The sequence below is a fragment of the Ailuropoda melanoleuca genome, chromosome 1, assembly GCF_002007445.2.
Source record: "Ailuropoda melanoleuca isolate Jingjing chromosome 1, ASM200744v2, whole genome shotgun sequence".
Lineage (NCBI taxonomy): Eukaryota > Metazoa > Chordata > Mammalia > Carnivora > Ursidae > Ailuropoda > Ailuropoda melanoleuca.
In genome coordinates this window covers 108,303,401-108,324,318 of record NC_048218.1, presented here as the reverse complement: position 1 = coordinate 108,324,318, position 20,918 = coordinate 108,303,401, and the positions used below count along the sequence as shown (strand labels likewise).

Here is a 20,918-nt window from a genome sequence, read left to right as displayed (position 1 = left end):
CAAGTGGCAAGATTTCATTCTTTTTTATGGCTGAGTAATATTCCATTCTATATCTATATATCCATCCATCCATTCATCCATCCATCGCACATCATCTTTATCCATTCGTCACTCAATGGACACTTGGGCTGCTTCCATGGGGTTTTGCTTTTTATGCATTCTGACAATCCCTGTCTTTCCATTGGAATCTTAGTCCATTAACATTTAATTATCATTTCATTAATAATTTGACATGATTGGATTTAGGTATAACATTTTACTATTTTTTTCGTGTCTCTTTCTTTTGGATTATTAAATTATTTTTTATAATTTTAATTTACTATTGATATTTTATTTATACCTCTTCATGTTGTGGGTTTTTTGTTTTGCTTTTGGTCATTGTTCTAGGAAGTACAATATATATCCCTAACTTTTCACCGTCTTAGAGTTAATATTGTACCACTTTATGCAGAATGTCAACCTTACCATTATAAGGTCCTCCTCTTAGTTAACTCCTACTTCTCAGAGCTCAACTCAAAGGCCACTTCTTCGGGAATTCTTGTCTGATTTCTGAGCCCCTATTATGTGCATCCTGAGCAGGTGGTATTTCTCCTTGGGGGCATTTATTGCTTGTAATTTGCTCACTATGGAACCCCCAGTACTTAGCACAATGTTGTATATTTATTTATTTGTTGACTGAATGAAGGGGAGCCCTGAGTTGTGGTTTGAAGAAAGCAAAAGATTTCATGATAATGCACTCCAGGGGATGGGAAAGGCATTATGTAAGCATTAGAGGCTGAAAAGATGATTTATGTTGGAAAGAATATAATAGTCAAGTAGATTAAATGAGTTAAAATATAAAAATAAAATATAGCTCTCAGTTTTTATAACGGCAGCCACCATTTATAGAGCACTTAATACGGGCCAGGCACTGTGCTAAACTCTTTGTACGTTCTGTCTTACATAACCTCAACCCTGTGGGTTATTCTTGCCTGATTTCAAAGAAAGCAACTGAGGTTCAGAGAGGTCAGCTACCTTGTTCCCCATCACAGGTAAGGGCTCTGCATTCAAACTCAAATCTGTGTGATTTTAACACTTAGGATGGAAGTGAGACTGAGAGGTGGAACTTGATTGTTCAAGGCATTCAATGCCTGTCTGAGGCAATTGTGTTTTGATTTGGAGGTGGAGAGAAAGCCTGCAGATGTCACTGAGGGTTAGGAGGGGGTAGTGTTAGATGCTTCCATTCTTTAGCCCCTTCTGGAGAAAAGAAGGGAAAATGTGGAAAACCTCTGAGGCTTGTGAATAAGGGAGGGCAGAAAAGAACATTTGTTTGAGGAAGATTCATCAGGGTCTGGGGGCAGGTTGGGTTCAGGTAAAAATCTAAACAGGAAGGGAAATACATGAGGAGTAGTGCCAGGGCCCACTGTGATGGCAGCCACAGTTTAGAGAGGTGACTGTCGAATTTTAAAGGAATAAATGTGAGACATGTTTTGAGAGAAGTGTAGATAGAATTGGTTAGGGATGAGGAGAGAAAGATTATTCCCCTATCTTCTGGGTCATTTATATCTGCCATCTCTAGGTGTTACCTAAAGACCATTAAATATATCCATGCTGGGGATTATCACAGCTTCATTTCTCAAACTGGGATCTGTAGACATCCTCAGGGATCTGGGAGAATGCTCTTTTCAGGAAGTTGGGCAAGGCTAGGAAAAATAGTTATAAAGCTGTTTCTAAAATTTTTGTTTGTTTGGGTAAGACCATAGCTAACTTGTATGCCTGACTAGCACATAGGGGGACATTTTTCTATTTCTGTGGCATTACCATTCCTGGTGGACATTTCTGTCCAATTCACTGAACAGTCATTGAGTTAGTGTGTTAGACACGAGTAGGTGACTAAAGAGATAGGGCATGTCTGCACATGTTCTGTGGGTTAGAGGAGAAGTCTGGAGGAGGTTAAGTATGTGTGTGCTTGCGTATGTGTGCATCTGTGTGTATGTTTGCATGCATTTATTATCTGCCTTTGGTAAGGTCATTGGAAATTGTCCTGACTGACCGACTGACCGACAGACCCACTGTCCTACCTACCTACCTTTCTAAGATTTTACTGTTCGTTGGCTCATTCATTCATTCATTCATTCATTCAGAGAGAGAGAGAGGGAGAGAGCATGAGTCCGAACAGGGGGAAGGGTCAGAGGGAGAGAGAATCTTGTGCTGAGCGTGGAGCCCCCACGTGGGGCTCGATCTCACAACCCAGAAATCATGACGTGAGTTGGACACTTAACCTACTGAGACACCAAGGCACCCCTTTCTTCCCTCCCTCCCTCTCTTCCTATTTATTTGAAAGCACAGGCACAAGTGGGGGGAGGAGCAGAGGGGGGAATCTTCAAGCAGACTTCACCTGAGAGCAGAGCCCAACTGGGGGCTCCATCTTAGGGCCCTGAGGTCACGACCTGAGCTGAAACCAAGAGTCGGGTTGCTCAACTAACTGAGCAACCCAGGTGACTCTTGAAATTTTTTTCTTGAGTGAGAAAGAGCTTAACCAGTTTCCAAACTAGCATCAAAATGTTTTCACTTTCCCAGTGAAACATTTTATTGAACATTTGAAAGTGATCCAAAAAATAAGATTATTCTGTGAAGTTCAAGGTAAATGTGTGAGATTTATGGAATCATTTGGAGTTCACCCAAGGCCCTGAAGATCCAAGTTTCGTGTCAGTATAGAATACAAAAATGCAGAGTGAACCCTGGCCTTCTGTATGAACATGGGACAATTTCTAGGGTTTTGTTTGTTTGTCTCTGGGTATCTGTCTCCCGAAAATTGCTTTAAGGCTTACTATTTTAGTAGAAACCAATGACAAGGTGTGAGAGTCCTTCTTTCTCCATGTTGAGGTTACTTTGGGATCAGTTCTGGTTTAACCTGGTCAGGTGTGCTGCTGCCGAAGGCTCCAGGTGAGGACTGTGAATTTGTATTCTTAGCCAGCATTGTCTCCTGGCTCAGTAATTATTAGGTCTCACCCATGCGTATGCAATATTTTGCCCTTATGGTGTTGATGACAAATACATACATTTAAAACTCCCTAAATTCATGGGTGTCCTCCTTTCCCCCAACAGTTACTTCTTTTTTTATTCCCCACCTTGTACAATGTGAAATTCATCAACCTTTTACTAAGGAGTCCTTTGACTGTGGATCTAGTGCCCAGAACACAGGCCTAAGAATGAGACCCCGATTAATGGTTGGGTGCGCCCCCAAGGTTTTGGGGTTTTAATTGTCTCACCTTTGCAAATGGGAAAAGTAGCCGCTGATGTTTCTTTCGTAAAAATCATTGACTCGAGGTGGCAGAGCCAGTTTAAATCTCAGTGAGAACCATTGTCAGAATTTTGGTGGTTATCCTCTTATTTGGAAAAATCTTTGAAGAGGTTCAGGGCTAGTGCAAGAGGAATCTATTTGTGTCCTATACAGATTCTGGCTTGGGGATTTTAGAGGCATGCTGTTCCAAAATCTGGACTCTCTCTTCTATTTTTGCCTGATTAGATTTGGCAAAGGCCTTCAGAGCAAAGCGTCATAAAAGTTTGTTGTTTGAGTTCTTGTAACACACGTTACTTCTTGTTCTGGGTTTCTTAGTGCTGCCGAATGCCATTAAAGATCCCCATCCTAGCCCATTTCCCCTCATTGGGGACTACAGACATCCTCAGGTCAGAGAGAATATTTTTTCTTTAAAAGGGGTCTGTTGGTGGTGCATTAGCAGAGTTTGAGAAATACTGGCTAGAAAGTAGTAAACACCCTGGAATTTGAATCTTACTTTTAACTCGTTTAAATTCTTGCCATTGGCTTTCACCCTTTTCTGAAACTTTTGGAAATAAACCATCAGGGTACATATTTTGGTTGTGATGCTTTGAATTTATTCCCTTTCCCTTAATTTCTCTAGGAAGCTGACCTAAAGTTTTCTATAAGTAAACCTCAAATACAACTGACTTCGAAGCTTCTGTTCTGGCTCTTGTGTGCTTCCTGACATAATTGACGGTGGCCTTGGTGTTTTTTTTTTTTTTTATTCATCGTGGGTCTGTGAGAAGCTGAAGGAGTGAAAGAGAAAACGTCATACGCTGATTTTCTTCCAGGATACAGGTGTGTGTGTGTGTGTGTGTGTGTGTGTGTGTGTGTGTGTGTGTAGGTTTGTGTGTAGGTTTAGCTTTGTATTTGTGCCTTTGCAGTGGGGGAAGGGAGATGTGGCAGAGAATTCTGACCAGTCCTTTAGGACATAGAGGTTCCTCCTGATGGTGAGTGCAGCAATGATGCTGGGCTTGGAAGCCCTGGTTTTCTAGAAAGCCACAAACTCCTGATCTTTATGTCAGTGGTTCTCAGTGTGTGTTCGGTAGATCTGCATACTTGGTAAGTTGTTAGAAATTCAAATTTTCAGGCCCCACCCCAGACCTACTGAATTGGAAATTCTGGGGGTGGTGCCTAGGAAGCTGTGTTTTAACAAAGGCTTCAGGGGATTCTGATGCATGCAAACGTGTAAAAAGCCCCTCCTAAGGCCAGGGTCCTTTTAGTTTCTGAAGTGGGCGCTTTGTACATCTGAGTGCTTACTGGAGCTTCAGGTTATCCCTTTCCTGAACCAGAAACAGGACAAAAACGATAGCAGTAATACTAATTGCTGGCTCTTTTCATATAGTATGGTGGTTAGAGACACGACAATTTCTTCACGTCTCCTAAGGCCCCACTTCTCGAAGTTTAAAGTGCCCATGAATTACCTGGGAGGTTGTTTCACTGCAGATTGTGATTGGGGGACTTGCATTTGCATTGTGATTGAGATCTTGCATTTTTAATAAGCCATAGGTGATGCCACTGCTGCTGGCTACTGGCCTACTGACCGAGCTTTGAGTAGTGAGGGTCTAGTGGTGTATGCCTGGGCATATTCAAGTACCTATGTTGTTATAACTTACTTTAGAAAAAAATTTTAGAGTAAGGGCATTATATTGATTTTTTTTTTTTTTTTTTTTTTTTNTTTTTTAAAGATTTTATTTATTTATTCGACAGAGATAGAGACAGCCAGCGAGAGAGGGAACACAAGCAGGGGAGTGGGAGAGGAAGAAGCAGGCTCACAGCAGAGGAGCCTGACGTGGGGCTCGATCCCATAACGCTGGGATCACGCCCTGAGCCGAAGGCAGACGCTTAACCGCTGTGCCACCCAGGCGCCCCTATATTGATTTTTTTTAAAGAAAATATTGATATTGGAGAGTTACTGTGTATGAATTTCATTTCAGACGCGGGAAAAGGTATTATAAATGTTTTTTTTCCCCAGGATGGTGTGTTGGGTTAGTTGGGGTGAGAGGCACTGCTCTGAGTGATTAGGAAGATTTATCTTAAATACAAATGGAATTATAGACTCCAAAGTCAAGGAGAATAATTCAGGATATGCTTATTATGTAAATTGTTCAAAACCGGTTATCATTCACTTATTTATTCTTTCTTTCCTTTCTTTTTTTTTTTTTTTTCTCCCCCCAAGTAGGCTCCATGCCCAGTGTGGGGCTTAGACTCACGACCCTGAGATCAAGAGTCACACGCTGTATGACTGAGCCAGCCAGGCACTCCAAACTTATTCTTTCAACAGATACTTATTGAATATGTCCTTGGCATGTGTCTGTGAACAAAATAAAGATCCTTGGTTTCATGGGCCTTACCTTCTAGGGGGAAACAGACAGTACATGTTGTAAGTAAATTACAGGGCATTTTAGGTGACAAGTGCTATGGATTATTAGAGGATGAGGAATGCTGGGGTGAAGAGAACAGGGTGAGCAGTTCCACTTTTAAATAAGGTCATCAGATTTCTCATTGAGAATATGAAATTTGAGCTAAGCCTTCAGGTGATTATGTAGTTGGCCATGGATACCAAGGGAAGGCAATCCAGGCTGAGGGAGCAGACAGTACAAAGGCCCTGAGGCTTGAGGCCATCCAGCAGGCCTGCTTGAGGAACTGCAAGGAGACCAGTGTGGCTGGAGTCGAGTCTGCTAAGGTGAGTGTGGTTAGGAATGAGGTCAGAAAGGTAATAGGGGCCAGATCACACAGTGCCTTGTAGGACATCATAGGGCCTTTGCTTTTTACTGAGTTGGGAAGTTAATGCAGGTTTTGAGCAGGAGTAATATGATCTTACTTAAGTTTTAAAAAGCTCCCTGTGGCTGCCGTGTTGAAAATGGCTTTCAGGGGGTGACGGTAGAAGCAAGAAAACCAGTTAGGAGCCCTTGCAGCGTCCAAGCGTGAGATGATGGGGGAGGCCCTGACCTGCAAAGGGCATTAGTGGTAGCGAGAAGGGGGTCGGATTCTGGGTGTATTTTCATGCAATTTAGAAGGCAAGATAAAAAGTTGCCACAACTCAAGGCTTCTAAAGCAGTACCTGCGTGGATCTTAGCATGAGGAAAATCTGACGTGGTTGACAAATAGGTGACCATGGTTCCATGTTTTTCTTCCAAGGAGGGTGTGTGTGCGTTGCATGCAGGCGTTCCTGTGTTTGCAGGGCACATCTCTCCAGCTCGTGGTTAGCTGTCCGATACGCCAAGCCGCAGAGTTGGAGTACCTTTAGAACAGAAAGCACTGCAGCACTAAGTGGAACTCACCTGTCCTGAAAGCCTCACACGTTTCCTCTTGATTAAGCCAGAATGTATTTTTAGTAAAAACATATGCTGTTACTCAATTAATGTTTCTTGTAATACTCTGATGGTGAATCAAAGATAAAAATTCAATTTTCTCATCCCATTCCCTTTCTGATCCCATTCGTCCCTCTTCTTTCTTGGACTCCAAGAATACAGAAATTTTGTTAGCGCGCTCGCTTTATTTAAGTTGACTGACACCTTTCTGACTTAAAATATGCATTATGTAGTTTTGCCCTAGATTTTCAAATAGTTAATTTGAAAATGTGGGAGCAGTCTGTGTTGTGTTGATAGGTATATGCAACTCATTTTCTGTGCAGGTCACGATTTCAGTGACCTTCGTGCTTGGAGGAGACTTGATTATCATAGAGCTAAACTTCCTGTAGTGGGGTCTTTTGAAAACTTGCCAAAACAGTGGCTTGCCAAGATGTTAGGTAGAGTACACACACAATTAAGTAAAGTTACATGGCACGTCTCCAGGAGACCTCGGCTCTCAGCCAGGCTGACCTTTCAGGTGCTTATATGTCATAAACTATTTTGTCCTAAGGCTTCCTGCTGAATCACAGCAGTGATTTTGATCAGTTGGGCTTTTTTTTTTTTTTTTTTTTTTTTCCCCCTTCATTTTACACTTGCTGCAATTACTTTCGAAGACCGAGTATATATTCTCATTCTCATGCTGCGGCTAGCATTACCCCAGCGGTTACTAAGACCCTTTCTTGGCTTAGAGTGAGGGGAACAGAAGGTAGCTTCATTTACTCAAACCTTTCCTTTCTATTCTTTCAAGCCTGTATTTTAAGAACTCTGATTTAGTTCCATAGCTGAATGATTTGGGCAGGGCAAGGTCCTTTTTTTTTTTTTTTTTTAAGCCTTGGGCTATTTCTGATGTGTTGTGACCTTGGGAAGAAAAGTTCTTTATCTATCCAGTAGGAGATGTTTTTAGGGAGAGTATGAGTTGTAACTAGTATTTTTAGACTACATTTTCATATGGCATTTGTACTTTGGTGGCATGGAGTCATGGAAATTTCTCTTCCAAGTCTTGGGTTGAGAAGACGGTATTTCAGAGCTGGCCCTGTCCAGTTACTGTGCTAGCTTAGTGAGCCTCATTCTTCTGTCTGTAAATGGGCGTGAGGTTACATGCTTACCATTTACCTTAGAATTTGGTAAAGATCAAGTGAGCCAAGCTGTATGAAAGAATTTTGCAAGCCCTAAACTTCCCTTCAGTTGCTGTTGTGTTCATGGTATTGTGGTTATCACAAAGCTTGTGCCTATGAACCCTTTGTTTCTGTCTTTAACTTGCTGTGGGGTCTTGGGTAAGTGGAGTGAGCCATTTTTCTTGAACATAAATAAAATAGGGATGTGTATAAGGGCCTGGCAGGGAAGGGAGAGCCCAACTGTGGGGTCTCTGGAAACAATTCTAGTATACAAATTCTATGACTTTATGTTTCTGCATGTGTGTGGGGGGATTTTGCTCATTTTTGCTTTTCCCAACTTATTAAAAAATTTTAAACTTACAGAATAATTGAGAGAATAGTATAATGAACACCCACATACTCTATATTTAAGTTAACAGTTGTTAATATTTTGCCACATTTATTTTTACCTCTCTCTGTACATTTGTATATTGGTCTGTCTATCTATCATCCATCTATCTATCTATCTATCTATCTATCTATCTATCTATCTATCTATCTATCTATCTATCAGAGAGAGCACAAGCAGGGGGACCACAGGGAGAGGGAGAAGCAGGCTCCCCAGTGAGCAGGGAGCCTGATGTGGGACTGGATCCCAGGACCCTGGGATCATGACCTGAGCTCAAGGCAGATGCTTAACTGACTGAGCCACCCAGGTGTCCCCGTGTATTGGTTTTAAATCCTCAGTTTCTGCTCTCTCTCTGGTGTGTGTTCAACAGTTCTCTTCTATAGAGTATAGTATAGTCAGTCATTACTCAGGCTGCAGTATGCTGGGTAAAGTAAGAACTTTTATGTCTTTCTGATTAATTGATAACCTTTTCTTGAACAGGATGAACTTACTGCTGTGAATGTAAAGCAAGGCTTCAACAATCAGCCAGCCTTTACTGGAGATGAACATGGCTCAGCCAGAAATATTGTAATTAACCCATCAAAGGTAATGCAAATTGTCTGTTTCCTGAAACTTCTGAAAAAGTGTTTGTGACACCCTTGATAATGAATGTTGATAAATTAGTGTTATTTAAAACCACGATACATATTCAGAATTCCCCAGAATATCTTATATAAAGTCCTGCCCTAGGACCCAATCAGGGGTCATGCATTGCATTTGGGTGTCCTTTTTCTTTCGTCTATTGTAATCCAGTACAGTACACAGTACTGTTCTCCACCTTTGCTCATGTTGTTATTTTTGGGAGGGGAGGAGCTTTCAGAGCTGCTGTCCAGTTATTTCTTTTTTTTTTTTTTTTTAAAGATTTTATTTATTTGAGAGAAAGAGAGTGCACAAGCAGGGGAAGGGGCAGAGGGAGAGGGAGAAGCAGACTCCCTGCTGAGCAAAGAGCCGGATGTGGGACTCAATCCCAGGACTCTGGGATTAGGACCCAAGCCGAAGGTAGATGCTCAACCGACTGAGCCGCCCAGACGTCCCCAGTTATTTCCTTATATTCTAGTCCTACATTCTAGATTTGTCTGATCGTTTTTTCATGACAAGATTCAGGTTAAATATTTATGGCAAGAAGACCGCATTGTATATCAGAAGACTTGCAGTGCCAGTTTGCCCTGTCATTGGTTATAGTACGTTTGATCATTGAAGGTGGTGTCTGCTGTCACTTTACATTGTAAAAGTAGTTATCTTTTCCTTTTAATCTCTGTACGGTGATACTTTGAGACCAAATGAATATGCTGTTCTTCAATACAATTTTATCTTGTGATTGTATCATCAATTGGTGATGCTTGCTGAATGAGTTATTTTGCTGATGGTTGCAAAATGCTGGTTTTCCAGTTGTCATTTCTCATACATTTATTAGTTAGCATTCTTTTGTAAAAGGACACCCCACTTGAAAATTTATTTTTATTTATTATTATTTTATTGTTTCAAGTAGGCTCCACGCCTAGTGTGGGGCTTGAACTCACCGCCCTGAGATTACTGCATGCTTTACCTACTGAGCCATCTAGGTACCCCAAACACTTCCATTTTTCTTTTTTTAAAGTAATCTCCACACCCAATGTGGGGCTTGAACTCAGGACCCTGAGATCAAGAGTTGGATGCTCCACCCACTGAGCCAGCCAGGCGCCCTGACATCCCATTTTTTTAGTATCACTTTGAACTCCAGAACTCTTTAAAATCTGATGTGTCATCTTTTTTCTTTTTGATGTTTAAATTGTCTCTTGCTTGGCCAGGGGGTGCCTTTAACCTACTTCTTGGGTGCTTTTGACACCCCCATCTTTCTTTGAGCACTTCCTCACCTTTGATACAATAACCTATTCCAGATTCATGTTCTTTCTGTGCCCCAGCCCAGATTGGGATGCTTGGCATGCTCGTTGCTACTAGAGTGTCATAACTTCTAGGTCCTTTCAGTGGACAGAGATGGGAAACAACACAGAGATTTTTTTCTTCCTTTGTCTTGTCTCCTTTTTCTTCCTTCCTTGCATCCATCTACCAGTTCTTACCCAATACCAGGGTTTTTCCTCTTTTTTGTTCCTATCTTTGTATCTCATTTCTCCCAAAGTGAGAACGCTGGCCTTTAGTAAATTCAATATATTTATTTATTTACTCTGTATTACAATGCAGATAAAAAAGTTCCAGAATAAACTGAACTATGGTAATGCTACTCCAACAACAAAATTACTGTGGAAAATTTATAATTTTCCTGTTATATTTTTTGTCCTTAGACTAATTTTCAATAAGGGTATATAGTCAGAATGTTGTGTTAAAAAATTTCTTGGATTAAATCTCTTTCTCTCTGTGGTTATGTTAATAATTAATATATAGGTAGTGTTATTTGCTTCTGTTTGTATTCTTTTAAGGTTTGATTTTTCTCATCCTTTTTGAGTTATTTTTATTTTCTGAATATTGAAATACTTTCATTAAATTGAAAGCATTATACAAATGAAATCAAACATACAAATATACTTCCTTCTTCTTCCCCAGAGATAACCATTGTCAGAGATTTGCGTATCATTTAAGATCTGTGTGTGCACATGTACACATAAACACAAATGTACTTGACAGTTTGCTAATCAACTGAAATATGTAAACAATGTGAGAGAAAACAGAAGTATTTTCTACAGGTAGTCCCATCAACCAAACACAATGCTTTTAATTTTGTCTTGATTTCCAGTCTTCATATACTTTTTAACATCACAACTATAGTTGTATATATGTTGTAATTGGTTTTCTTTTTTTTAAATTGTGGTAAAATGTATATAACATAAAATTTACCATTTTACCATTTTATTTTGTTTTTTTTATTTTATTTTACTAATTGGAGCCTAACAGAGGGCTTGAACTCATGACCCTGAGATCAAGACCTGTGCAAGAGTCAGATGCTGACCTGACTGACCCACCCAGGCACCCCTTACTATTTTAAAATGTACAGTTCTTTGGCATGACGTGCATTCACATTGTTGTGTAACTGTCACCACCATCCATCTTCAGAATTTTTTTGTCTTATTATTTTTTTAAACAGTAACAATATTTTGTATGTACTTTTCCTTGAGGCTGAAGTATTCATATTAATAATTATTAATGGACAGATAACATTCCATCATTTATGTGCTATAATGACCTAAACCTGCTAGCATATAGCAAGGAGCCTGTTGCCAATTTCTTATGGTTATTTGTGAAGAGGCTGTAGTCCTATTTGAATGTATAGCTTTTGTTCTTGAGGATAAGTTTCTGGAAGCATATTTACTTGGGTAAAAGGTAGTCTGTTTGGGCTGCCATAACAACATACCACAAACTGGGGGGCTTACACAACAGAAATTTGATGTTCTGAGAAAAACTTTATTTTCTCACAGTTGAGGGGGCTCTTAGTCCAAGACCAAGGCGTCCGCAGGTCTGGTTTCTTCTGAGGGCTCCCTCCTTAGCTTGTACAAGGTGGCCTCTCGTGCTGTCCTCACATGGCCTTTTCTTCATGTGCTGTGTGTGTATTCGGTGTTTCTTCTTACAGTAAGGACACCAGTCCATTGGCTTATGCCCCGCTCTTATGACTTCATTTGACCTCAACCTCTTTAAAGGCCTCGTCTCCAAATACAATCATATTAGGGATTAGGGCTTCAACATCTGAACTTTGGGGGAACACAATTCAGCCCAAAACAGAAAGTATGAATGCTGTGTGTGTGTGTCTCTTGATATGAACTGCCAGATTGTTCTGTTGTATCAAGTTGTATGTCAATTTAAATAACTGAATAAATGGAAATAACACCCATTACAGCTTCTGATGCTGCCAACCCTTCCTGTGAGATTTACTCAAGGATTCAAACCTTCTGAAGGGAATTTGAGCTTATAAATATGGAATACATGAACTATAGTGTAGTCCCCAAACTTTTTTCCAGTTTCTTATAGAATGAATTACTTTCTTTTTTTTTTTTTTTTTAAAGATTTTATTTATTTATTTGACAGAGACAGCGAGAGAGGGAACACAAGCAGGGGGAGTGGGAGAGGAAGAAGCAGGCCTCCCTCTGAGTAGGGAGCCCAAATTGGGGCGCAGGAATGTGGGGCTGGATGACTTGAGCCAAAGGCAGACGCTTAACGACTGAGCCACCCAGGCAACCCTAAAATGAATTACTTTCAGAATAGCTTTGGATTCTGAGTTTCAAATTAAACTACATCTCTCATACCTTGTTGGAGGGAGTTCAAATTGGTATGAAGCTTATGGAGGGGAATTTAACAATGCTGATTAAAATTACAGAATCGTACGGTCTGAATTCTGGAAATTTATCTGAAATCTGCAGCTGTGCATGTATGAGATAACAAATAGGAGAGGTTTTTCATTTTAATGTGATTTGTAATAGAAGTTTGGGGAAAACACTCCAAATGTCCGTTAACAGGGGTCTGATTATATACAATGTGGTATACCCACACAGTACATTATTTGTGTTAGTGAAGAAGAAATTCTCCATATACAGATGTGGAAGTCTCTTAGACATTTACTTAATGTACACGAAGAGGTATACATGTAAAAAAGAGAAAGTAATATATTCATGTTTGTGTATGTGTATTCACCTGAAGAAAGCCTGGAAAAGACATAAGAAACTAACCAATGTGGTTACTTGGAGAGGTAGGCAATAGAACTTGGGAATGAGGCTCTTTACTTTTTTTAGGTTTGGAATAATGTGAATATAATATTACGTGCATCGTCATGTTTTGTTTTGTTTTGTTTTGCTTTCTCTCTTTTAGGGAATTTGACTTAGTTTACAGTGTGCAGTGGTTCCCAAGTTTTGTTAGGATGTAAACCACACATACAGTCATATGTTCCATTGTTATTAAATACAAAAATTATAACTGTGAAACAGATTGCTGACTACTTTTTAAAAAAGTTTTATACCTTTGTTTATTATGATTAAAATACTCCTACATAATTGCAAATAAGAGGCCTTTTAAATTTAAACAATCGGTGTAAGAGTAGGGCTTTTAAGACCAAATATTGATTGAGTAATTTAAAACTAAACAATTTGCTGTTGGCTGCTTTTTCCTAAACATCTGGTTTTGCTAAATTTTTGCATTTAATTTATTTCCTGTTTAAACATTCTGCAAACATTTGCTTAAAAAAAAAAAAGTAAAGCTCAGATCTTTTTTCTAATTACTCTAATTTTTTATTACCATATTATATTAATGCACCAAAATAGACTTTTTTGTCCATAAATCACAAGGGTCAAGGAATACCAATTCACATTAAGAAAAAGTGTACCAGCTTTTCACCTTGGTAGATAAACTTGACTAATTGTTTACAACTGTGTTCCAAACTACAGACTCATTGTTTATTGACTCATGAGCATTAACTAAGGTAGTGATTCTTATTTTGCTTCACCAGGGTAGGTCTTTTATTTTAATCATGGTTGCCACTATCGGCTGACCTTACTTGTTGGTTGTATCATATTAAATGATTCCCAGGGAATGAAGTAGGATTCTTGGAAATACCAACAAGTTTTCTGTGGATTCACTTACTTTTTATGTATTTGTCCCTTTCCTTCTTGTGCCTTTCTTCCTCTTTTGTCCTCTTCTAATTTGGTTAATATGAAAATGCCACAGTCGTTCACAGGAACTCCTTTTGCTACTTTATTCCATTCAGAGCAGGTAACACTAGCTTCTCTTGAAACGCTTGTACTCTTGGAATTGGCAGCCCAGTTAAAAATGTTGAATACTTAATTTAATTGAACCTTTTGTAATTTTCCATTTAAAGACATTTTTCTAGACTCTTTTTGAAAAGCACTGAGTGTAAATACAGAGTTTTCTTTTCCAAAAATATATGCCGTTAAGATGAAACCAGAAAAAGAATGATTACTGTGTGATTACTAGACTTTCTGCTCTTGCATGCAACACCTCTCAGGACACATATTCTCTCCAAATGTGTGTGTAGTCTGAAAAAGAAGTTCAGCTGAAGATTAAAGCAGAACCCATGCTCTGGAAATTTATTCAGGATGTAATTAATTTCATCATCTCAGATTTTCAAAGGCTCTTCTTTTTTCCTTGAACCACTTGTTAATAGTGGAACAAAAGTGCTGTGGGAGTTTTTACATTATGTTAGTATAAGGAAGTCACAACTCTTGGCTTCAAGGACTTACATTGCCATTTTATTTTCTGATTGGCTGCTTGAAGATATTCTCCTAAAACAAAAATAAAATACTACTGTACATTACTAACATACATACTGTCTTCAAATTTTTTTCTTTTTTTTCTCTCATTTCCACAGATTGGAGCTTATTTCAGCAGCATATTAGCTGAGAAACTAAAGCTTAACACTTTCCAGGACACCGGAAAGAAGAAACCACAAGTTAATGCTAAAGATAATTATTGGCTCGTTACTGCTCGATCCCAGAGTGCAATTCATAGTTGGTTCTCCGACTTAGCAGGAAATAAACCACTTGCTATTTTGGCAAAAAAGGTATTAAGTATTTCTTACATTGTTTTAATTACGGTCTTCTAGAAATCACCATGTTTGAGCTAAATGTTCAAGTATATATTTCTTTCCCCCTGTTTTTTCCAAAACTCAAAGCACCAGTGGCAGGTGCACTGTACCAGGTGTGTGCTGCATGTAATGCTGTTTCTTCCTTTATTTGAATGGCATGTGGTTCATAGCAAATCTTGACCTAAACATTCCACAAGGGAAGCAGTGTATGTGGACTTTATTTATTTATTTATTTCAAGATTTTATTTATTTGGGAGTGAGAGAGGGAGCAAGAGAGCAAGCACAAGCTGGGGAAGAGGCAGAGGGGGAGGGAGAAGCAGACTCCCTCCTGAGCAGGGAGCCCGGTGTGGGACTTGATCCCAGGGCCCTGGGATCATGACCTGAGCCAAAGGCAGATGCTTAACCAGCTGAACCACTCAGGTGCCCCCTTGTGAACTTTAGGTAGACGAGTTTTTTAAATCGAGAGTAGGCAATAAGACTTCATTTATTTCCATTATATTTTCAGTTTTCTTAGGCCAGGATGTCCAAAATGTATCATTCAGAAATTCTTGCTTTGATGTTACTCCTTGTCTTGAAAAGTACCAGTCCACATGCTTGAAGCTAAGTCTCCTTCTTAACAAGTAAGATTGTAGTTCTGGGTGTGCTTGAAAAACTTTTTTGAAAAAGTTTTAGAACAGAATGGGCAGGTTTATTTACAGCTTCCCGCGATCTCTGTCTTCTTGCACACCTTTGAAATCATCCCATGTGTCTTTCTCATCTGGCCTGAAACCCTTTAGTCTTAAGGGTGTCCATCTTCTGTTCTTGATAGTGTTATTAACTAGTGTGGTGTAGGCCTGGTTTAAAGGAGAGCTCCTTTTTGTATTTCCTTGTTAGTTTTCTAAAGCAACTCTGAAAATAGCCTGTAGTTCCCATTGGCTTTCTTTTGCTCTGGTGCCGCCATAGCGTCGTGCTGCCTTGTGAGGAAAGGCAGCTGAAATCCTTGAAAAGCATAGCTATCAGCATAATTGCCTCTCGCTACTCAGATTGTACCTGTCTCAACACAGGCTGAACCGTGTAGCATTTCTTCGCTGGGAGTGAACATTTACCATGTGGACCCATGATGACCTGTAAATTGTAGCTAAAGGCCCCATAAGTCAAAGGGCATCCTTTGATATTTGATGGCTTTCTACCAATAGTTCATACCCTCCATGTTGGTTAGGACCTTCAGTTCCCATGTAGCCAGCCTGATGTCTTTTTTTTTTTTTTTTTTTTTTTTAGGCTTTCCTTTTTTTATAAGCTTTTAGAATCACTTTCGTGTATATGTATATATATATATTTTTTTCCCTGAAAGCAAATACTGGTGAGGAATTGATGGCCTTGCTTTAGGGGTGTAGTGGTTGCTCATCTTTTAGGACAGAGATGAATCACAGTGCAGTGTATTAGCCATTGTTCTTCTCTTTATTAGGAGCTGCCTCTGGCCAAGTCAGGTGTTCCTCAGGTAAGCCCTGACATTAATTCTGGGCAAAGTTAAAACGTTCTTTCTTTCTGTTCTTCCTTTTCTTTCTTTTTCTTTCTTCTTTTTGTAACACCATTGACTATACCTTGAAATAGTCATTTCTTGGGCATTTGAAGAGTTCCTCTCTTCTCCCCTCCTCAGCATATCATATTCTTGAGATGGCAAAAGCTCTTTTAGGGTTGGGGAAAAGATTGCATTATCTGCAAGTTCTTCATAAAGAAATACTTCTTTAATTTCTGGTATTTACCTATGAGATGGCTTAATGTAGACGACCTTAATTTTCCTGCTAAAATCTTGAGTTCTCTTCCAGCTCTGTTCTAGAGTTCAAAATAGTTTCCTGTTTGAGATAGGTCAAGTTCCTGGGCCTGGTGTTCCATTATTTTACAACTCCACAGCACTCCCAAGTATTTAACCACAGAGAGGCCAACAGTGCCTGTGAAGGGCCTTTTAACTCAATCATGGTCATAGGTAGATTTGGAAAAAACAGACTTATAGCCTCTAGGGATATCCTTCTGGCTCTCGAACAGTTCACTAGGTATGACATGCTCACTTCAGGTGACGTTGATTACTGTGGCCTCTGGAATTTCCTTTTGCCTCCACTTCTGCTTGGTGAACAGAGTGTTGACAGTGACATTCATCCAAGGGGAAAGGTGCTACAAGGTGATACAGCCCTTTTGTGGATGAAAAACCATCACGTGCTAGGTGTCTTAGTTTTCTTTTACTACTTAGATGCAGCTCTAGCTTGATTTAGAAACGAAACCAGTGATTGCCTAGGTTCAGTTACAAGTTAAAGTCAGATGGCTACTTTGCTGAAAATGGAATCCGTGACTGTAAGGAAGTCATACTTCAGTCACTATAAACATAATTTCCTTCCTTAGTTGGTCCAAACTGTAAATTTGATAACACCGTCAATATGTGTCTTCTTCCTTAATTAAATAACCTTCTTCACATAAGTTCTTCCGAATTTTGAATCCCTTGATTTGAGCCAACCATTTCTTACAGTGTTCTGCCAGTAGGGGCAGTGAGCTGGAGGTACGCCTTACCTTGTTGATGGTAAGACCTTTGGCTCAGTTTTGTTTATTTACTCTAAGCATTTCACATGTTCAAATTTTTATTTTCCTCCTCTCAGTTGTTGTTCAAAAGAAATCCTTTGGGCATCTATAAAAGATGCTATTAGTAATGTTTCTTTGGAGATGCTGCATTTACTTTTTTGCATTTGCCTATTTTTTAGGCCTTGATCTTGTACTCTTTTGGTCCATCTGAATGAGCGGCAACCTGACCTTGACAACTAAAATTTAACTCTCTCATACTGTCTGTTCTAGTGAGAAGCAGCAACTCAGGTCTTGCCCTGAATATATATAGGCCTGTGCTTTTCTTGTCCCTGGCTTCAGCGAGAGTCTGTAAACCCAGAGTCCTGTGCTCCATGAAAGATGTGCCTTGTAAACAAAATTTTCAGGAAATTTTCTTGTTAAAATGTATCAGTGTGGCCTATGTGACTTTCATCTCCCTTTGGGTATGTTTGTGCAGTGTAGCTGCCTCTGTCATGGGGGTTAGGTTTAAGGTCAGCACCCAAGGCAGGAATCGTACATGACCTAAAGTCTATTAAATTGCCCGTGAAAGACAGTGTATGGACAGCTGCATCTCAGTGTCCAGCCAGGAAGCTTTTCCTTCAGCATTGGGGCAGCTTGAATGTTTCTTTGGTAAGAACCAGGTGAAATAGCTTGTTTTAAAGGGCTGTGTAAAAAAAATACTTCTCTTTTAATTTTGGATCATGCTTGGTTCCAAGCCCGTGAACAGTCATATTTACAACATATGAATGATACAAAATATCTGCTGTCTAAAGGAGGATTTGACTAAGAAAAATGCCATGCTGTAACACGCAGCTGGTTTGAGTCTTTTGATATCCAAAGCAAAATCAAGCTAGAGTATGGGACATAGAGACCAGGGCTCTTGATAGCCATGGTTGTAGTGTCCATGATCCTTTTAGGAGCGGGTCAGGATCATGACTTGAAACACAAAACACACTTTGGTTGCCATCCAGAAACCTTTGGAATTGGTAACAAAAGCTTCTGGTTTTGATACGTATAATTCTTTTACTTTACCCTCTAACCACCCTGTGGGGTGGCCAGGGTTGGGTTGGTATAATCCAGTTGATAAATGAAGAACCTGGGAGCAATGGGTTTAACCATACAGGCTGCGGGCCAGGACTGGAGCACAGAGGTGGTAGGGGGAGTAGTGGGTGCTTACTGCCTCCATCCTGTGCATCATGGCCAACGTACTCTGTCCACTGTTGTACTCCACCTTCGTAAATTGAATAGATGATACATAGATGACTGGCCTGTTGCTAGGAAATTTAGGAGGAATTCCAGAAGAGTTAACTTCAGAAACATTCAGTGGTACATGGGGATGCTAATTTGCTAAATAGTATACCTTCGTGGTATGGAAGAAGTAATGAACTGCCTCAAGTGCCTACTTTCAACCAGTGAATTAATTAACCAGCTATTTCTAGCTCAGTGTTTATTAGGCAGATTCACTGATCCATCATTTTAGTCTCTGTTTTAAATTTTGGGCCAAAGGCACTTTAGAAGCTTTCTAGAAATTGTTATTATGAATGTTACAGCCAGAAAGCTTTATACAAAGAAAAGTGTTTGATAAAAATGTGGAGTGGGGACAGTTTTTCATTTGATCATCCCTTCCAATTTTGAGATAAACTCCCTGGAGTACTGTCATGAAATTATTTTCCCTATTTTGTCGAGATGATGAGTAGCTTTCAGCATCTGAGAATTTGAAAGTAATTTGTTTTTATAAATAAGAAAGCACAACTGGTAAAACTGTTGTCAGTTGCTAACCATAGTTTTGATTCTTTTAATGAAAAATTGCTTAGTTTTTGGTGTTTAAGCTGAATGTAGTGTTTGAAAAGCCATCAGTGACGTATTTTCTTAAAGGCAGCAGGGACTTAGTGTCTTTCTTTTGCTTTCCCCTCCTTTAGGTTGACCTCATGATGAAAATAATATGTGATTTTTATAAATCTGTGATTTCTTTTTAGGTTCCAATCCTTAGTAAAAAAGAAGATGTTTTTGCATATTTAGCTAAATATTCAGTGCCAATGGTTCGAGCAACGTGGCTGATCAAGATGACCTGTGCCTATTATTCTGCTATTTCTGAAGCTAAAATTAAGAAACGTCAGGCTACTGATCCTAATTTGGGTAAGTGAGGCAGTACGGTACATTTTACATTTCATCTTTGATTGTACGAGGAATTGTTGCCCGCGTGCTCTAGCCATAGCCCAGCGAGTGAGGACTGAGGAGATCCATGGGGAGGCTGCAAGTCCCTTGTGGCGCACAGATGGATCCCTGTTCACCCAGTTCCAGAATCCTGATTCCAGCAGCAAGTCATACTGCTGCTAGCTCCAAAACACGTCCTGCATCTAAACAGTTTTCACCACCACAGCTGCCCACGTGCTGGTTCCTACCGCTGTCACCTCTTGGCTGGATACAGTGGCGACCTCCTAACTGTCTCCCTGCTTTTCCTTTCTTTCCTCACATTGTAGGCTCCAAACTGCCACTCTGATCACTCAGCCCAAGCCCCACACATCGTGTCCCTGTTCATAACCTGTTAATAGTTTTTTACTTTAATTAGGGTAAAGGTCCAGATCCTCTCCTGCGGCCACCGAGGCCATCCATGCCTTGCTCTCTCTTTCTACGATGTTCTGCCCACATTGCGTTTCTTGTCCCCTCTGACACGCCACACCCCTTCCTTTCTGCATTTCTTCTTTCCTATACTTGGACTGCTCATCTCTGGTATTCCCATACCTCCTCTTCTCAGAGCCGTTGGCTCAGGCCGTTTCCTCAGGAGGTGTTCTTCGGCCACCTACCTAAATAACAGTCCTTTTTCCCCCTTCCGCCCGTTTATGCTCTCAGGTATTCTTATTTTATTCACAGTATGTTTCACTATCTGAAATTATCTTTAAAAAGTGCTGTGTCTCTCACCCCTCCCTCCCACATGCACTGGCCTATGATCATGGTAAGTTATGTTGAAAGAACTGAAGGTAAACAGTTTTTAGTCAGTCTTCACTCTTTTGGTGACTAGACAGTGATGCCTTAAGGTGGTGCTAAAACAGTGCTTAGTAAAAGATTGGATTCTCCAGTGGAAATATGCACAGAGGATTACATGTAAAGATGTCCACTTTAAGATGAGGTTTACAAATAATTCCTTATGAAATGGAAACATGCTTATGATTTTATAAGGGAGACCCTGGCTACAGAGCTCTGAGGAGCAGGGTCCAAAAGTGCAAATGTCCTCAGATGCCAGGCAGTGTCCTAAATAAGTGAGTCCGGATGTGAGGTAGCTGGGAGTGGTGGGTGGTCCTGGCGAACTGGACAGTGGAGCCCACTCTCAACGCATGGAAAGTCAATCAGAATGAAACAGAAAACATGGCTAGATTCCATGGCTGCCACCTTTTGAGTTCATGTTTGCTAACACAAATGTGAACTGTATTTCAAAACAAAAATCTGTACTGTGTATATATTTAAATGTGTAGGGAAAAAATCTACAAAGTGAGCAGTGGTTATCTCTCTTGAGTGCTGCTTTGGTAGCAGTCTTGTTAACTCTGTACTCAGATCGTTTTCATCAGCTTATTATTTTATAGGGGGAGACAAAAGAAATGCCCCCTTTTTAAATTACTGAAGCTCTACATTCTCATAATATTTG

The 20,918-nt window shown here is 39.9% G+C and overlaps 1 protein-coding gene across 15 annotated transcripts in view; it reads left to right on the top strand.

Annotated features, from left to right (window-relative positions):
* MED12L (mediator complex subunit 12L) overlaps positions 1 to 20,918 on the top strand; it is a 361,057-nt gene that overhangs the window by 62,389 nt on the left and 277,750 nt on the right. For 11 of the 15 annotated variants that reach the window (XM_034664493.1, XM_034664507.1, XM_034664515.1 and 8 more), the window contains 4 exons: positions 8,638 to 8,742; positions 14,498 to 14,689; positions 16,158 to 16,190; positions 19,255 to 19,414. In XM_034664493.1, coding sequence (XP_034520384.1) covers positions 8,638 to 8,742; positions 14,498 to 14,689; positions 16,158 to 16,190; positions 19,255 to 19,414 — 490 coding nt within the window. The remainder of the gene's footprint in view (positions 1 to 8,637; positions 8,743 to 14,497; positions 14,690 to 16,157; positions 16,191 to 19,254; positions 19,415 to 20,918) is intronic. The other 4 variants (XM_034664526.1, XM_034664561.1, XM_034664519.1 and 1 more) reach the window with 1 other exon arrangement.